Source organism: Cheilinus undulatus, linkage group 21 (assembly GCF_018320785.1).
Source record: "Cheilinus undulatus linkage group 21, ASM1832078v1, whole genome shotgun sequence".
In the NCBI taxonomy this organism is placed as follows: domain Eukaryota; kingdom Metazoa; phylum Chordata; class Actinopteri; order Labriformes; family Labridae; genus Cheilinus; species Cheilinus undulatus.
This window is the reverse complement of record NC_054885.1, coordinates 5,610,669-5,627,812: the sequence shown is the minus strand read 5'-3', so window position 1 is coordinate 5,627,812 and position 17,144 is coordinate 5,610,669. Positions and strand designations below refer to the sequence as shown.

The following is a 17,144-nucleotide window of genomic DNA, read 5'->3' as shown; positions in this document are numbered from 1 at the left end:
AATTATTTTAGTGGCATACTTTTAGAATAGTGTACAAAAAAATGATGTTTTCTTCATTTTTGTATGTTTTTCCTTGTTAAATACGAGAATTATATTAAAACTATGACTCCCTTTAATACAACAGTTTATATCCAATTTGCACAATGAGTTCAAATCATCACAATTAGATATTGTTTTAAATTGTCCAGCCATAGTTTAATCTAATATTGTGTTAGTTATAGTATAGAACGAATTATTGCTTGTTTTTGGTGGAAAATACATGAGACGAGGAACTTAAGAAAGACTTGCATATTAAATCGTAATTGCAATATTAGGTAAAAAAATTGCTATTAGGTTATTTTCCCAAATCGTTCAGCCCTAGTCCTGAATGAACTAGCCATTCAGGAATCAGTCACTAAGCAAACCTAACCTTCATTATACTGGTTTTAAAAACGTAGTTATACCTCACCTTGAAGATATCAAATTTGCCCAAACATCCTCATATACTTCTGTATGTGGCCTAAGTTTGGACACCCCTGACTTAAACAAAGCCTCAAGGCAGATAATTTTCCTCCAAGATTTTTTGTCGAGTTACTTGAATTACTCGAGGAATCGTTCCAGCCCTGACACTAAGTGAGAGACGCTCTAGTTATACCTGGTGCTTGATGGGGATGGTGTATTTGACCCAGGTGGCCTGCTGCAGCGTCTCCTCATCCTCCAGCTTTTTCTCTCGTTTCTTCACCTTCTCTTTCTCCTCCCGCTCCATGGAGGTCATACGAAGCAGCCTGAAGCGCAAACCCAGAACATGTTACAGAGATTCAGCCTTCAAGTAGAGCACTGAAAAGCCCTGCTCTGACACCGGGAAAGCTCCTCAAACAAAACTTCATCTGAATATTTCATTAGTGTGCAGAAAACAGATGTTCCAGTAGCTAGTTTTGTTCGTTCTTTACCTTGTATGTCCGAGAGAATCTTTCCACACAGGCAGCATGACCACGGGTTTGATGGCACACTCCAGGATGGCCAAAGCCAACGCAAACTCTCTGGCTTTGCTGCACATTTGCACCGCTTTATTCCAGTTGGTTCTATGATAAAAAACAGAGATGGCGCTGTTTAACACAACAGATAAAGCGCTGCATTTATGTGGTTTAGTGCATGTTTGTCTGAGGTGAATACTTCTCTTCTTTACTATGTCGAAGTGTTTCACATAAAGTCTTGCGTCTTACCTGTGTGAAGCCCAGTTAGGATGCATGAACGGTCCGGGCACGTTCGTCTCCAGCTGGATGATGGTGAGACGCAGTGTAGAGACGGTCAGATTCCTGGAGCCATAAATCGAGCCGTTCCACTTAAACTCAGCGGCAGTGGTGAGGCTGAACTTGTGGGAGAGGTGGCGTCTCTTGTCGTGGTCCTCGCGGTGCTGGTGCTTGTTCAGGGCCAGAACGTTGGAGCTGAACTGGTTGTGGTAGACTCGGTATTTACCTTCCTGTCCCAGTTTGAACAGGTTGTTCAGGTTCACTACCAGGTCTCTTTTGAGGAAGCTGAGGCGTGAATTTTCACCATCAAAAGGCACGGGAGAGGACTGAAAGAGTAAAAGGAACACAACATCCAGAATTGGTTCTTTTATTAGTTCTTTGGTACCTCTTTTTTATACTAAAAGACTGGAAGAAACTGGTTTACTCAACATGAAAGGGGTTTGTGGTAATCTGTAGGGCGCCACTCACCTCTTTGCTGCCTCTGGGTGTTTGATGATTGGATCCTTGACCTACCACTCTTCCTCTTTCATTCTTCATCCTTTCATTATACTCATCTGTAAAGCAGACACCATTCACATGATTAAAACGACTGATTTCATTCACGGTTGTATGTTTTTGTCCCTTCCGCTCATGTTTACCTGTCCCATCCTGGCTTGTAAAGGAGGACCGAGATGACGGATCGGTCACGTCCGGCTGTTCAGGCTTCAAGACGTTCCCAGATCCAGACGCCTGACTGCTACTGCTGCTGCTCGCTGTTTGAGACGACCGCTGCTGTGGCTGATCTGCAGTTTGTGTCTGTGACTTGTCAGGCTGTTTGTCTTCATTACTGGATTCTGATTTTGCACCCTCATCTGAAAAAACAACAGAAAAAGAAAAACTGAGTTCAACTTTACAGGGAAATATTCATAGAGCTGAATCACTGTTGTACACGGCATGTATTGAATCAAAAATGGAAGCTAAACAACAAATAATTCAATAAGTATAGTTGAACTAACTAGAATTTAATCATGCAATTAAAAAGCTCTTAACATAGCTCAACCAGACGATTGTATTGTTTTCTTCACAATAATTTTACCCTGATTTAGTCTCATATTAACTGTTACGCCTGACAATCGCAAAACCTTGCCAGAAAGGGATGTGGATGGAAGCATGTGTTGCTTTCTATTTTTCAGCACTGATAGTTCCTTTCCAGATGTGGAAGCTGCCCACGCCACAGACACTGATGCAACCCCATACCATCAGAGGTGAAGGCTTTAGAACTGAGCCAGGATAACAAGCTGGATGCTCCCTCTCCTCTTAAGTTCACAGGACACGGTGTCTTTGGTTTCCAAAAACAAATTAAAATTTTGACTGACCACAGAACAGTTTTCCATTTTGCCTTGGCCCATTTTTAAATGAGCTTTGGCCCAGAGAAGACAGTAACATTTCTGGATTGTGTTCACACATGGCTTCTTCTTGGCGTGGTACAGCTTTAACTGTCATTTGTGTCATCGATTTCTCCAGATTCTCTGAATCTTTTGATGATATTATGGACTGTAGATGGTGGGAGACTAAAAGTTTTTGCAACTTTACATCGAGATACATTTTTTTTTTAATTATTGCACATTTTTAGACTCTTTTATTGCATATCCTCTGCCCATCTCTACATCTCTAAAATGCTCTCTTTACACCCAGTCATATTACTGACCTATTGAGAGTTAATCTTATTGGTTGCCAAGTGCTCCTAAAGCAGTTTTTTATTAACACCGTTTACTTTTCCAGCCTTCTGATGCCCCGTCCTTACTTTTTCGAGATGTTTTGCTGCCATCAAACTCAAAATGAGCTTCATGACATAGTAAAATGTCTCAGTTTAAACATCTGATATGACGTTTATGAATAAAATTTGAGTTTATGCAATTTAACAATCATTGCATTCTGGTTTTATTTACATTTTACACAGTGTCCCAACTTTTTTTGAATGCGAGTTGTAAACAGTATCTGCTTGTAATGTAAATCTAAAAGGAAACATTCACTGGGAAGGGTTTGGCTAAGGTTAGATGACACTGGAGGTCAATGCTATTAGATTTTTCATAGAGATAATGGACCAAAAAAGAGCTAAAAGTGCTTTCAGACATTCAAATGTCATCTGACTGGCAGTTATGGAGTTAATTATCGCTGCATTGTGGACTTTGATCAACCTAACATTTGTGTTATATAGTATGGCTGCATTCACTGCTATTAACAAGGGCTACTCTTTGATTAACACCTGCAAATTTCATGAAGAAAAACTAAAAAAAACAAAGCTTTTAATCAGACTTTGTTGAAAGGAAAACCAGGTCTTTAAACTCATTTGCATCTGACCCACAAAGAGTTTAGGGAAAAAATCTTCGTCCTATAAACCCAGACCCATCCTGGCTGCAGAAATTCAAAACAAGCTGTGCATTTTCTGCCGGCCAAGTAAAGACAGCAACTCCGTCTTTGAGTCATCAAAGGGGAAAGTCCTGCATATATATGCGGCTCTTTGTTGACGAGGTAGCAGGTGGAGCTTCCAGGCTGAGAGCCTTTTGTCTGAGCAACAGGAACCCACCCAAATGTGCACAAATTGGAATGAGAAAAAGGAGCTGACTGTGACAGACGTGGCGTGCTCACTGCTGCCAGGGACGCCGTCTATTGCTGAGCCAAAAACGTGCTTTTTTATGACCAGGAGAGAAAAGCAGGAGACGACATAAAACACAAGAAAGAAATGCAGCACACAGATACAGAGGAGCATTCAGCTTCCAGAGAAAGAGCTCAGTGCTGCAGATTTAGATTCAAGCAGGCTGAGAACGACCTGCAACACTTAAATGAAGAAAACTCTTTTCTGTCTGATAAGATGTTAACTGAAGATACAAAGATGTGCAGTAAAAGGAAAATTGAAAGGATTAGCCCTTTCATTATTGTTAAGGATTGTTGAAAACTTAGCTGTTGTGGTTGGACTTGTCCTTCATGTACCTGTTTTTCCCTGCCCCCCCAACAGAGGGCTCCCAGAGCTCTCCAGGGTCCCAGACTGCGCCGGCTGGGTTTCTTTGTTTGCTTCAGTGTTCTCGGTTGTAGGTGAGGATGCGTCCTGGTTGGCTGAGCTGGGGTTTGGGTCAGACACAGAGTTCTCCTCCGCAGCAGGGGGAGCTGCAGCTGCTGTAGACATACATATACATGCCAAACAGCACCGCTGAAGTCACTACAACCGTAAGACTACTTTAACTTGAAGTCTTTATATTTGGAGACCATTGATTCTCTTAGCACATGTGCAATAAAATGGATGGAACTTGAATTCTGTCCGCAAAAAAAGTCTCTTTAGTAACCCTTACCTTGTGAGTTAGTATCATCTGCAGACTCTGTGTTTTTCGACTCTTTGTTTTCGAGCACCTCCCCGTTCCCCTCCGTCTTAGCAGAGGTCGTTTCTGCCTCTCGCTTCGCCTCCTCTGCTCGTCTTTTTGCTTCCTGCGCTTCCCGCCGAACCTTCAGACGCTCTGTGATGAGCTCTACAAACAAAAAGGAAGCATATCTTTAAATTGGTGCAACTGCTCAGATGTGACAGCACTGTGATTATGAAAAAGAAAATAATATTTTATTTGTTGTGGAAAAAGAAAAGACAATTTCAGACTAAGTATTTATGTTGTCCCATTGCAGCATCTCATCATTTATCAAGGCAGAAATATTCAAATACTGAGGCTTTAATTGGCTTTAATTAAGAAATAGATGGCTATAACTGAGTGATAAATGTATTTAAACTGAGCCGCACCGCTTGGTGGAAATTATCTATTTGACACCCCTGGTTCAGACCATTGGTTCCCAACCTTGGGTCCAGGACAACCGGGGGGGACAAAGACCTTAGGGGGAGAGTGTGGCTTTGTCTGCTATAACATGTCTTTAGATAGGAAAAGCATGCATAAGTCTTTTTTGGGGTATTATCGGTGAAACAATTAAAATCTGTGTCGATTTTTGGCAGCAGTGTGTCATTTTTTCTCCTCTCTTGGGCCCTCGGGGGAGCTCCGCTTTTCTTAGATACATGTAGGGGGGGGCTCCAAGAAAAATGGTTGGAAAACACTGGTTTAGACTAAAACCAAAAAAAACGTATTCAGTGATTTCAGACAATATAAACAGCTAATATAACAGTTGTAAATATTAGCTGAATTTTAATATCTGCCAATACTGATATCATGCTGATAATACGTGAATCCTCACCCATAACTACAAAAAAACACAGCCACAAAGTCACAGTACAAGACCAGTGTTTCAGTTTAGCTGGTGCTGAATTAACTGGTGAGACGTAGTAATACATTTCACTGTGGTGCTAGATAGTAAAAATTCATCAACGCCTTCTGAGACATTAATGTTACTAGGAAAGAGTTTGTGGAGTCACAAAATCAATGAGAAGAGATTATTAGAAAAGGAGACTGCTGATGCCTGAATAAAATTAAAAAGGATGGTAGCCTGTTAAGCATGATTCTGCAAGCACATTGGTATTTTTTTTTATGAAATAAAAATATGGATGTTAAGACTTTGAGTTTAATGGTTGTATGACAGCTCTGCTGGGTCCCTGAAGATTTTCGGCTTCATAGTGGGCTGTGGCGTACGTTAGTCAGGGAAAGACAGGGCTACAGTCAAGCAGAGCAGCGTTATTGTCAGCCATACCCTGGTGAAATACAGTCTAAGTAGTATTTTATACTATATATTAGAGATGACACCATTTCTTGTAAATGATGAAAGTGCTCTGGGAATAAATTAAAGAAAATTGACAAAAGATGGGATATCTCAGGCATCAAGCACACAACATAAACTGGCATTAGCCCCCTGGGTATTCGGGTGAAGCACCCACAGACGGCACCAAAGTCTGGATCTTCTCATGTATTATGATTTTGCCTTTTTTTTCCAAAAGTAGAAGACAGGCATGAAAAGCTAAGTAGAAACTTGAGCTAGAAACAATATATTGCCTCCACCGGTTGCAGCGTTGTGAAACGTCAGGCTATTAGAACGTTGCAGTCTCCAAGTTGCTTTGACCTGCTTTAGATGTGAGGATATTGTAAGTCATTAAATTCAAAAGCAGCCACACAGACCCAAAGACAGGGCCGATTTTGGTCCCTCTAAGGCCTGAATACTCTGGAGGACCATGTTTCATAACTCCAGTTTTCAAAGACAGACGTGTTAAAAGCAGCCCACAGGAAGAAAAGAGAGCGGTCCAGAGGAGCTGAACTGCAGCAGTGGGCTGAAACAGATAAAAAAATGGCAACAGCACCCATAAACCTCTGATAATGGAGGAAAGAAGCACTGCAGCTTTAAAGAACATCTCGTTTCATTCTGAGCTGAAAAATAATGATTCAGCCTCTACTTTCTGACGGACTATCAGAGACACATCAACTATAAAACACAGACAGAACCCTGCTGTCTGTCTGGAGTGTTATCAGGCAGTTTGGTGACAAACACAGGAGATGTTATATATTTGCAGCTGCAGGTCAAACAGACACAGAAACTGTCCTCTCAGAGGAGGGAACGGGGGGGGCCTCTTGTTGTCTAAGAGAGCTTGAAACAGGAAGAAAAGGCGACTGTTTACATTCATGTGTCAACTGTCAGAGCCGCACTGCCTGATGGGAGGAACTATATTCTATCAGAGTGAAACCCCGCAGAACTCACAAGTAAGAAAACAGGGTTACCAGGGTTGTCACAGAATCTGAATTTTAAGGTTTGATAGTTTATTGGGAAAAATCAAACAATATCAATAATTTTTTGATATGACAGAAGCAAATGTAGCACTCCTAGGAGCCTGATATTGGCTCTATTTTCATCATTAATAATGGCAAAGAAAGTGCAGGCTAACTACAGCTCACCGTCCGAATCACAAGAATTCATTTGCATTGTTTCAGCACAAATGCTGACAAAATATTTTGACATCTAAGACCAGGGATGTCAAACTTAGTCAAAGCAGAGGCCGAGTTTGGATTCATTTTGGATTTAAACATTACAAAGACAGAGGCAAACTGAACTAAAAAGACCATAGCCAGGATGTGCCACATGGAGGTAAAATAGTGATGTAAATACTACTAGTTTAGGGTCCATTTTTAATACTAGCCCTGAAATTTTGAATAATGTGCCTGGTTTGAACATTTTTTGTTTCCAACTTAATTTTTCTTAGAATCTCTTAAATGTAGAAGCATCATAGGATTTTTTACTAAAATACCCCAATACCCAGCCCTAGTTTATGTCTTAATTCTGAGATGCAAAATTGAAAGTATGAAATGAAAACACTTTTTTTCTATGACTTAACAAGAATATTTTAAACCATCAGGGTTAAATTTACATTTTTATTGTGGAGTGAATCTGCAGACCTCTTACCAGTGGGCCAGTTATAATATAAATATCATGTGATCTTGCAGGGTGGATTTGGCCCCCGGGCCTTGCGTTTGACACCCCTGTTTTAGACAATTTGCAGGAGTTTGTCTGCAGATTTTTGGTGATCAAAAACAAGATTTAACCCAGTTTTGGTTACCAAGGACTTCTTCTTTTGAGGCATAGGCATTAATATCACACACTGTCTAACGTTCATGAATAAATGAATGCACTAAAATAGTACCTAAGAAGAGCTGCCTGACTGCAGACGTATTTCTATGCCAGTGAATTCAGACAGAAATGAAACCTGTACCGTTGACAGCAGTGAGGTAGGCTTTGTTGTTTGCTCTGGCTTTGTTGGTCAGCTCCTCAGTGATGTCCATGTGAGCTTGCACCTCCTCCTTCATCTCCTGCAGGGTGATGTAGAGGTCCATCTCCCAGTACTCCTTATCCAGACACTCCATCAGCTCCTCCAGCTGCACCTTAGTGCTGTAATACCAGATCTTCTTCTTCTCCTGCTCCCCATCCTCCTCACTGAGGGGAGGAAGATAAAACATGTATTTTTAGGTATGCTTACAGAGTAGTAGCACCGAGTTAATATAAACAGGCTGGAAATGAAACAAAGCAGAATATGGTCGAAAATAAGCCTATACGAGTGACTAATTCATTGATGGGTTTGGGGACTTTTTGTCAGACTTTCTGGTTGAATTTCAAAACCGGATGAGAGGATTAAACACTTGACAAGGCAGCTGAATAAATCAGGCTTGCATGGAAGTGTTTTTAAAAAGTGAGACCTCATTGAGAATCAAATCAGCCATTTGTGGAGAAATTAAGATAATTGGGTGTATCAAGGACAGGTTTGACTATGCTTTTAAATGAGATCAATTAATCATTACACTCTTGCAGCTTCACATTCAAATGCATTCAATAAAAAAATCAAAAGACTTCATAGAAAACTGGCATAAATGTAACCCTTTTAATTGTTAAATCAGCGCTGTGGTAATGAGGAAAAGGCCTCACCAGCTGAGGATAAAGACAGGAGATGTGGATTGCATGGATCTTCATCTCCAGTCAAATAAATGCCATGTGATTTTCTCCTTTACTTAGAGTTTCATTCTCCAGCTGTTTCAGATTGAAGCGCCAAATAAAATACATGCAGAGTATAGAAGCCTGGGAAATGTGAAACCAGCTGTCAGTGAACTGTATCAAACTGGAAGCAATTTTTGATGAGGATTCTGAAGAGAATTTTGGTGCAATTTGTTGCTTCACTGCAAGTGACAGCCAGGGGTATCAAATTTAGAAGACGATACATTTATACCATGAATTTGCTTTGTTTTTCCTCCAACGGGTAATTTGTCAAACAGCAGCTTCTGACTTTGTCAAATAATGCTCCATTCACATTTCCACCTCTATATCACATGCCCTACCTCAGCCAGTCCTGTGGCTCCTTTCCTGCATTACCTTTCCCTCTCTCTAATCCCAGTTTCTTAGTTTCTATCCACCATCCCACCTCTTTCAATAAAGGCTTAAAAGTCCCAAAAGCAAATCTTAAAAATAGAAAATATCATTAAAATGTAATATCAATTAATAGTACTAGAAATAAGAAGTACCAAAGCCTCAAGCCATGAGCTGCAGAGAGAGAAATAGAGAGGACAGGAACTTTTAGTCGATGCTTTTGAACAATTTAGGCAGTTAACAATAACTGCTTTTGTTGCTGTACAACAAAAGCAGTTATTATTATGTTTGGATTTTACTGCTATCACATCTAGGTTAAAATTATGGTATTACAACAACTGGTGCTGCACAGTTCATCTAACTGCAATCACAATGTCAGGTGGTGCAATTGCATAATTGCAAAAAAGCTGCAATTATTTTTGTATTTAGTAGCTAAAAGGTTAACAAAAATGCCTGCAGAAAGATCTTTAAGTTTACAGTAGTGACACTGTAAAAAAGAGTTTTCTTTTTTGGAAAATAAGTTAATTTGAAAGTAGTACTGTAAAAACTTCTGGTTTTGTATTATCTTATAGTTGTATTTTTGAGTTGAGAGATCACACTCAAAACTATCATTATACAAGTTGACTCATGATACCATTTATGCATTATATCAAATTTTACACAGTTAGTATTGTCCAGTATAATTGCAACTGCACAGTGCAACAAAACCATGCAGCACTAATAACAACCCTTGTGCAGATGAGGACATTCCTGCACAACAAAAGGGCTCACCTGGCTCTTTCATAGCAACATAAAGCAATTCATGATAGATAAATGGAGCAACAGTGAAATTACCTTGTCAGAAATAAATATTGCCAATGTTTTGGGATGCATCTTTAAAAACTTTCTATAGTTTGTGTGCATACTGGAGTAACAGCAAAGTTAACATCTGTTATTGAAGCTCAATACTTTCAGGAGTTTTTTTAGACAGTAAAGGAGGAGTCCCCAGCAGTTTTTGGTGATAAAATAATGAAATGACCTGATATGGGGAGTCGAGGTCTTTAAATCTGGTTGCAGAAAAAGGCATCCCTTCAGGTTGGGCAACACATAAAGTTTTTAAGATGCATCAGTGTATTTTCAGATGTGATTTAAGTATTAAAATACTTCAATATAATTCAAGGTGATTAAAACAGATGTCAGGCCTAACACTCAGTAAAAATGATTACAGCATTGATTCCTTAACTTTTTGTGACATCCCCACCTTTAGCAGATGAAAATCTTTTCCCCAGCCCTCACCGTACACATGATCAGTAACAAATACAGGTGAAGCAGAGGGCGAGATATGACCAGTAATATTTGTTTTAGTAGCAGTGGTGTCTGTGATATGACAGCAACAAAATCAGAAGTTCAAAACACTAGGGCTGGGAAGATTAAATCACAATATGGCATGCTGTAATTTTCAAATCGCAGACAGTGCAATATTTCTTTAACCTGAAATGTGTCATAATACCAGTTTTATTCTATCTTGTTTTATGCAAAAATTCAAATGCTTTTTATTTTTTGTACTACTTTTCTTGTTCATGTGTTTTTCTTCATCAGAATGAGAACAATGTGAAAAATGATCATCCCCTTCAAGATAGCAATTGATATCAAATCTGCTCAATGAGCCAAAGTCGCAAATATCATATGATAAAAAAGGATTTATTACTTATGTTTGTTGAACACATAAGATGAGGAACCTAAAAATAATAGCATATTTAATCGCAATACTGGGGGAAAAATTGCAATTAGATTATTTTTACAAATTGTTCAGCCCTGCTAAACACCCAATATTTGCCATTTTATTATTTCTTATTATCAAAAAATAGCAGGCAAACTCTTGCACATTGGCTAAATTGCACAAATATGTTATAAACATCTGGAAAAGTGGCTAAAAAAGGGCTCACTCCTTGCAAGTTTCACCCTTATCTCCTAAAGTTTCCAATGCATTTGCGCAATTTTGAAGGTGCCCTGTCTCTTTTAGTTAAAAACATGACTTAGGATCTTAACATTGCAGAAAAAAATTCTTACAACCTTAGTAGATGGAAATGGTGTCAGTGTGCTTATACATTTGTGTCATGTGGAAAGTGTCTGCAATTACTGATCAATCATAGAACAAACTGCCCAATAATGGGTGTTTAGGACTTATATTTATCCCCTAAGATCAAACCAAAGTTTAAAACCCTGCTATGGGTTGCACCAGCTATGCAAGAGTTTACAATCTCCTAGCATTTAAGGTGTTGCACGTGCTGAAATAGTTTCAACCCAGGCTTAAGCTATAACTTAAATATTACACCTACCACCTACACAAAGTCCTCTGCAAAATCTGATCGTCATGGAGACAGTTTTAAAAAGTGGGATAACTCTGAGGACGTAAGGGGGTTTCGAATTTTACTGGCTGTTTTGTGTTAACAGTGTGCTCTCTTTGGTCGACTGCACTGTCCTTTTCCACAAGTTAGAGTTACAAGAGTTACTGATTATTTACCACTGTCTGTGTTATTTTATATTGGCTCTAGGTTTAGGCAGTAAAATGCTTTATAATATTTTGCATGCACTTTTGGCCTTTACTGAAAATTAACAGCAGTAAGCTGTTATTTTCAGCCTTTAGCCTGTTTAAAGACTATACATCACGCTGCAGCGCTGGAACAAACCCTGTGTTAAAAATGCTTTTCTCTGATTGATCAACTTCAGTGAAAATGTCACATCTGCAACAATATTTCAGTTTGTTTGGACGTTAAGCTCTACTAGTAAAGATGAATGTTACATCCGCATGGTGCAACTACAACAATGACATAATTTAAGACAGAACTTCCACATAACTGGTGCAACAGGCTGCTGTCATCATGACAACCTTGGTTTTTAACTTACACAATAATCCTTCTGTTTATGAACCAGTATTTCCTCTGGTGGCGGTCGTATCCGATGGGCTCCTGCCGGATGTAGGGCCTGGTCTTCTGTGCCTCTGACACACAATCCGTGACACCGGGCACCTTGTGTGCCACACAAATCTCACACTGCCACTCGTCCTCTGGAACCTGCTCCAGGGGAGGCTTCACGCACTCCAGGTGGTAAACCGCTGAGCAGGTCTCGCAGCACAGCAGGTCCCCCAGACGGTGACACACGCGGCAGTGATCGTCGTACTGCATACTCCCGTCAGACATCAGCTCTTCACGGGCGATGTTGGTAGTAAGAAACTGGTCCACCAAAAACTGTAGCACCTTGATTTTACTTTCAAGCGGACTGTACGGATACTCGTCCGTCTCCAGGTAGGGCAGTACGTGGTGGTACTCATGGTCGCTTTCACAGTACGCTCGCAGCACCTCGGGCCACGTCATGCCGTCTATAAAGTACAAAGTGGAGTTGACGCTGTCTTTGAGGTCTGCGGGGCCAAAGGTAGTGTTGGAGGAGTCCTCCTCACGCAGGATGACCTTTAAGAGGGAAATATGGGTCTCTGCTATTAAAGTGCACTGCTCCTGGCCGACAAGTGCTGCACAGAAGTCCTCGAAACGGAAGGGGGACAGACGCAGAACAGTGCTGAAGTTCCTTACAACCTCATAGATGGAGGTGGCGTTCAGCATCTCCTCGTTAGGCACCAGGAGGTCCTCCGAGGAGTCGGGAAGGAAAAGAGGAGGGATCTCCTTCTCCTCCAGGATGGGAGTGCGAGGTCGGGGTCGTACTTTCTTCTTTCCTGTAAGACACACAAAAATCATATTAATGGACTGTAACAATGGGCCACATGCCACAGACTTTGATTCCACGTGTTTTGCAATGAAACAATCTTTGACACTTTAATATTCAAAAAGTATAGAATGCATCAGACTATCTTTAGTAATATTTTTGACAAAATGCTAATAAACAACATTAGGAGTACTGTCTGAATTGCACAAATTGCAGGAATGCCTGCAATTTTATGTAACAAAAAAATTAACTAGGAAACAAATAGGAAAACATTGGAATAAAAATGCTATCAAATATTTTCAGGTATTTTACATTGCAAAAATTACACATTAAATACAAAATGTCTGATATAAAAACAGAAGTAGTAAGCACTAATAAACAGAAAGTTCCTTGCTTCTAATAAGCAGCCAAATGTCTGTACATTGTCTAAATTTCACAAATGATACAAAAATAGCTTAAATGTGTACTTCTAATGTGTGTCATTGTCTAAATTTCACAAAAACATTGCCACATATTGGTGTGCAGGAGTTTGCTGCAAATTTTTTATAATTTGAAAGAGGAAACGAACCAATATTGAGTGCATAAGGCTTGTATTTTTGTTGCTGTGTTACTGATAAAGTTATCAATACTGTTAGATTTTTTACTATGATTTTTTTATGGCATCTTGACAACATGGCATGATACAGCGAATGAGAAAAACAACTGCCCCTTTCACTGATGAATACAATAACAATGAAAGTATTCTGATTAGGGATGCATGACAAACTTATAAATGTGGCATTTATTTACAGATGTGGTTCTCAACCGTTTCTTGGAGCCCCCCCACTTATATCTAAGAGAAGCTGAGGGATCCCAAGACCCACACAAACTAAAAAGTGATCAATTACTGTAGAAAATCAACACCAATTTTAATTGTTACATAGGCAAAAGCCAAAGAAAATAGGTTGATATATGTGTATTATACCAACAGATAGAGATGGAGAAATTTTCAAATCTGCCAAAAACTTTTTTTAACTAATAACTGCTGATACCAATATCATATTGATGACACTTTTTGTATTAAAAAAGACGTCTAAATTAAGCTGCTTACTTTGCTAAAAAAATCTAAATATGGGTTTAATTTAAACTTTTCAAACCTGCAGATGCAATTATTTTTCAAGACAAAATAGCAGACAAATGCCATCTTTTAATACCTTAAAATAAAAAGAAAGGACACATGTTAAAGGAGTTTTGACAACATCCAATATACTAGTATTTAAGAATTGATTTTAGCCTATATGTATTCCAATATCTCAACGTAGTTCAGACCTTAAAACTTCTATCCTTTAAAAACAAAGTTTGAAGTTTAAGGATGAACAAATTAACCAATTTCAAGCCTTAAAACAAATTCTGAAGTGTCAGGAATGAGGATAAACCAAGAAAAGAGTTGAGCTGACCTAGGTTTGTCAGTCCAGCCTGAAAATCCCATAACTTATTTGTTTGTATGGATGATATTCACAGCAGATACAGGCAGTTTTACAACCAGAATATCGGTTGTAAATATTGGCAGAAATGTTCATATATGCAAACACAGTTGATTCCTATTTGGTGTGTATATCTACCACTAGTGATATTATGCCCTGCATTCATACTAGTTAGTCAATGTTGGGTGCATCATACTTGCATTTGATGCTGTTGTATTGACAAAGGTATCAAATGCTGAAAATTAGACAAAAATATCATACAAATTTCTGTATAATATGACAAAATTATTATTATGTTCGGGAGTTTGCAAAAGAGACACTTTTGTACAAAAATGCCTTTTACATTCAGCTGTTACATCGTTGAAAACGTCTAAATATGATTTCCATTCACCTTTTTTTGTATGTTTTATGTCAGTATAACTCTTTTTAGTTAGATGCCAGGCTGAATGCTCAGTAAAATGTTTAGCTGAAATAGGGAATTATCCTTTTATTTTTTCTAATTTAAATGGGAAGCTCAATTTTGTATCATTTTTCATGCACATGCTGTCAGCTGTCTGTGACTTGACTTCTGGTTTTATGCATTTGACTGAACAACCAACTTTGTTTTTGTTCTCTCTTTACAGAAATTACATTTAGATATCAATCATGTAACACCATTCAGCTAAAACTACTGAGGTCTGACTTATGGTCCCTGTCTCTCAGTAGTAGTAGTGAAGACTGTATTATAACTAGTTGCTAACTTGTGGGTGTGCAGCCTCTGACTGTGCCGGCTGAACACATGGCTACTGTCATTAGCTAAATGAGGCTGCTGCATCCTCCTGCATGGAGGAAAACATTAGCTGTCAAGCTGGCTAATACTGGAAATATTAACTTAGGAGACACATTAATACACCTGCCTTTTCAGGTGCACGTTAAGAAACAAACACCCTCGTTTCTGTTATGCTTTACAACCCTTTAACTGTTGGATTAGCTAAATTAGGAGGCTTTCAGGGACAGAATGACAGGCGTGCTAGCGAAGCTAAACACGTTAGCTACGTTTTCAATCAGCTTCGCTCATTAAAAACTCATAATTTGTGTCTACAAGAAGGCAAATGATATAAAATTAGCTTAAATGCGTACTTCTAATGTGCCGTTTTTTACTAATATTAATTAAAGCATGACAGAAGCAGCATGCTAAATGTTCATGCTAACGTTAGCACGCTAACAGCTGCTATTGACATCCATAACACTGCTTATGTTGAATTAAATGCGTAAGCTGTGACATTAAAGTATTTCTAAATTATTTCGTTAGGCTTCTATGTAAAATATGGTGATGTTAGTGAGGTGACCCAGCGGTTCAGCTGTCGTTTGAATCCACCTGCAGCAGCCTTAATGACTGCGGCCTGTGTTCATACAGTGTGCATTCTCCATTTTGAACAATAACCTTACTGCTTCCTGTGCTGAACAAAAACCATAACCTGCAGCATCAGCAGCATTTCTTGGTGCATTGGCTACCTTATGTAGTGTCTAATAGGACTGAGGGAGCAGCTGGATGAGTGTTAATTTACCGGGGGTGCTGGCGTGTGTGCTCTGACTCCTAAAGCTACTCTCTGTACAGTAGCTCCCATCATCATCATCCTCCTCCTCCCCGTCCAGCACATCATCTTCCAGGCAATCCGAGTCCTCTTTGAGGGCCTCATCCTCCTCGGACTGAGGCTCTTCCTCTATAAACTCATCCTCCTCAGACCTTAAACTGACAGCATCGTCCTCCTCGTCACTCTCATGGTCGTCGTACACCACTGTTTTGGACACAGCCGTCCGCCTTCCTCCACGTCCCCCTCTGCCTCCTCTGCCACCGCCGCCTCTGCCTCGTCCCCTTCCCCGTGTTGACGTGACGGATCCCCGCTTCTTCTTTCTGTGGGTCTTGGTGGTCTCTCTAGTGGGGCTATCTGCGTCCTCATCTTCGCTGTCCCGAAGCCTGGGCTTGAGATTCCGCCTCGGTCGTAAGCCCCTGGCCGTAGCAGGGGACGGTTCCTCGGCTTGTAGCGGTTTGGGCGGCCTGCCTCTCTTCCCTCTCATGATAAGCGAAAGCGATTATTTTACTGTCCCAATTTTTGCGTTTATAAAGCATACACTAACGCGAGCGAAAATTGCAATCCAGAAAAATGGGGTCGGTAGGGATTCATACGGTGTACTATCCCCTGGAAGCCCTGCTGTCTTCTCGGCCAGGAGAGCTCAAAACGTTAGCCCGGCGTCCCGTTTAGGTTCGCCTAGAGCCGCCATTTTTCTTCTCCTCTGCCTCTGTCTGAACAAACAGCAGGCTCGCACTACACAGGTCACGTGGTTACACTGTTTCCAGCTCGAGGGCAACAATGAGTGAAATATTACTCACAAACCCTGTAAATTCAATTAATTACGGTGGCCCTGGAGGTCAACCGTACAAATATTTTATAATGGCAAAAAAATTAAACCAGACGCAGAAATAATTTAACTAAATCAAACATATTTCATGAAATACAGAAAAAAATTATATTCTGCAAAAGAAGGTAAACTACTTTGCAGAGTGTTAACCTTTAATGCAGTTAAATGAAATTTTTCTTACAATTTATTACATATTTTTGCAAAGTGAATTAATTGCATCTATTCATTGGCCATAATTATGGCATTAACTGTTTTGTAATCATATGTTTTTTTTTTTTTTTTTTTTTTTTTTTTTTTACTCCTTTCACACTTTACTTAGGGCACGTCTGCATATCCCTGTAGACACAATGATGCAAAATAAGTCCACCACTGCTCCTAAATGTCTCATTTCACTTAAAAAGCCCTCAAAGACAGCTCAGGGGGCAAGTCAAGTCATCTACACCTTTTTCATTGTTCCCTTATTTCCTTTATAATTCAAAACAAGTCCTTTTGTTCGTGGTAAAATTCATGGCATAATCTTTGAGCTACACCAGTGGTTTTCAAGCTTTAACTGCCCGAG

At 39.7% G+C, this 17,144-nt stretch overlaps 1 protein-coding gene across 3 annotated transcripts in view; it reads right to left on the bottom strand.

Moving 5' to 3' along the window:
* Positions 1-16,452, bottom strand: part of LOC121529116 (nucleosome-remodeling factor subunit BPTF-like) — a 38,863-nt gene extending 22,411 nt beyond the window's left edge. For all 3 annotated transcript variants that reach the window (XM_041816813.1, XM_041816814.1, XM_041816815.1), the window contains exons 1-10: positions 15,733-16,452; positions 11,913-12,732; positions 7,885-8,105; positions 4,556-4,729; positions 4,200-4,382; positions 1,868-2,080; positions 1,698-1,783; positions 1,203-1,555; positions 930-1,061; positions 635-764 (exon numbers count right to left, since the gene is read on the bottom strand). In XM_041816813.1, the coding sequence (XP_041672747.1) occupies positions 635-764; positions 930-1,061; positions 1,203-1,555; positions 1,698-1,783; positions 1,868-2,080; positions 4,200-4,382; positions 4,556-4,729; positions 7,885-8,105; positions 11,913-12,732; positions 15,733-16,243 (2,823 nt within the window). In that variant the 5' untranslated portion in view covers positions 16,244-16,452. The remainder of the gene's footprint in view (positions 1-634; positions 765-929; positions 1,062-1,202; positions 1,556-1,697; positions 1,784-1,867; positions 2,081-4,199; positions 4,383-4,555; positions 4,730-7,884; positions 8,106-11,912; positions 12,733-15,732) is intronic.
* Positions 16,453-17,144: the final 692 nt, after the last annotated feature.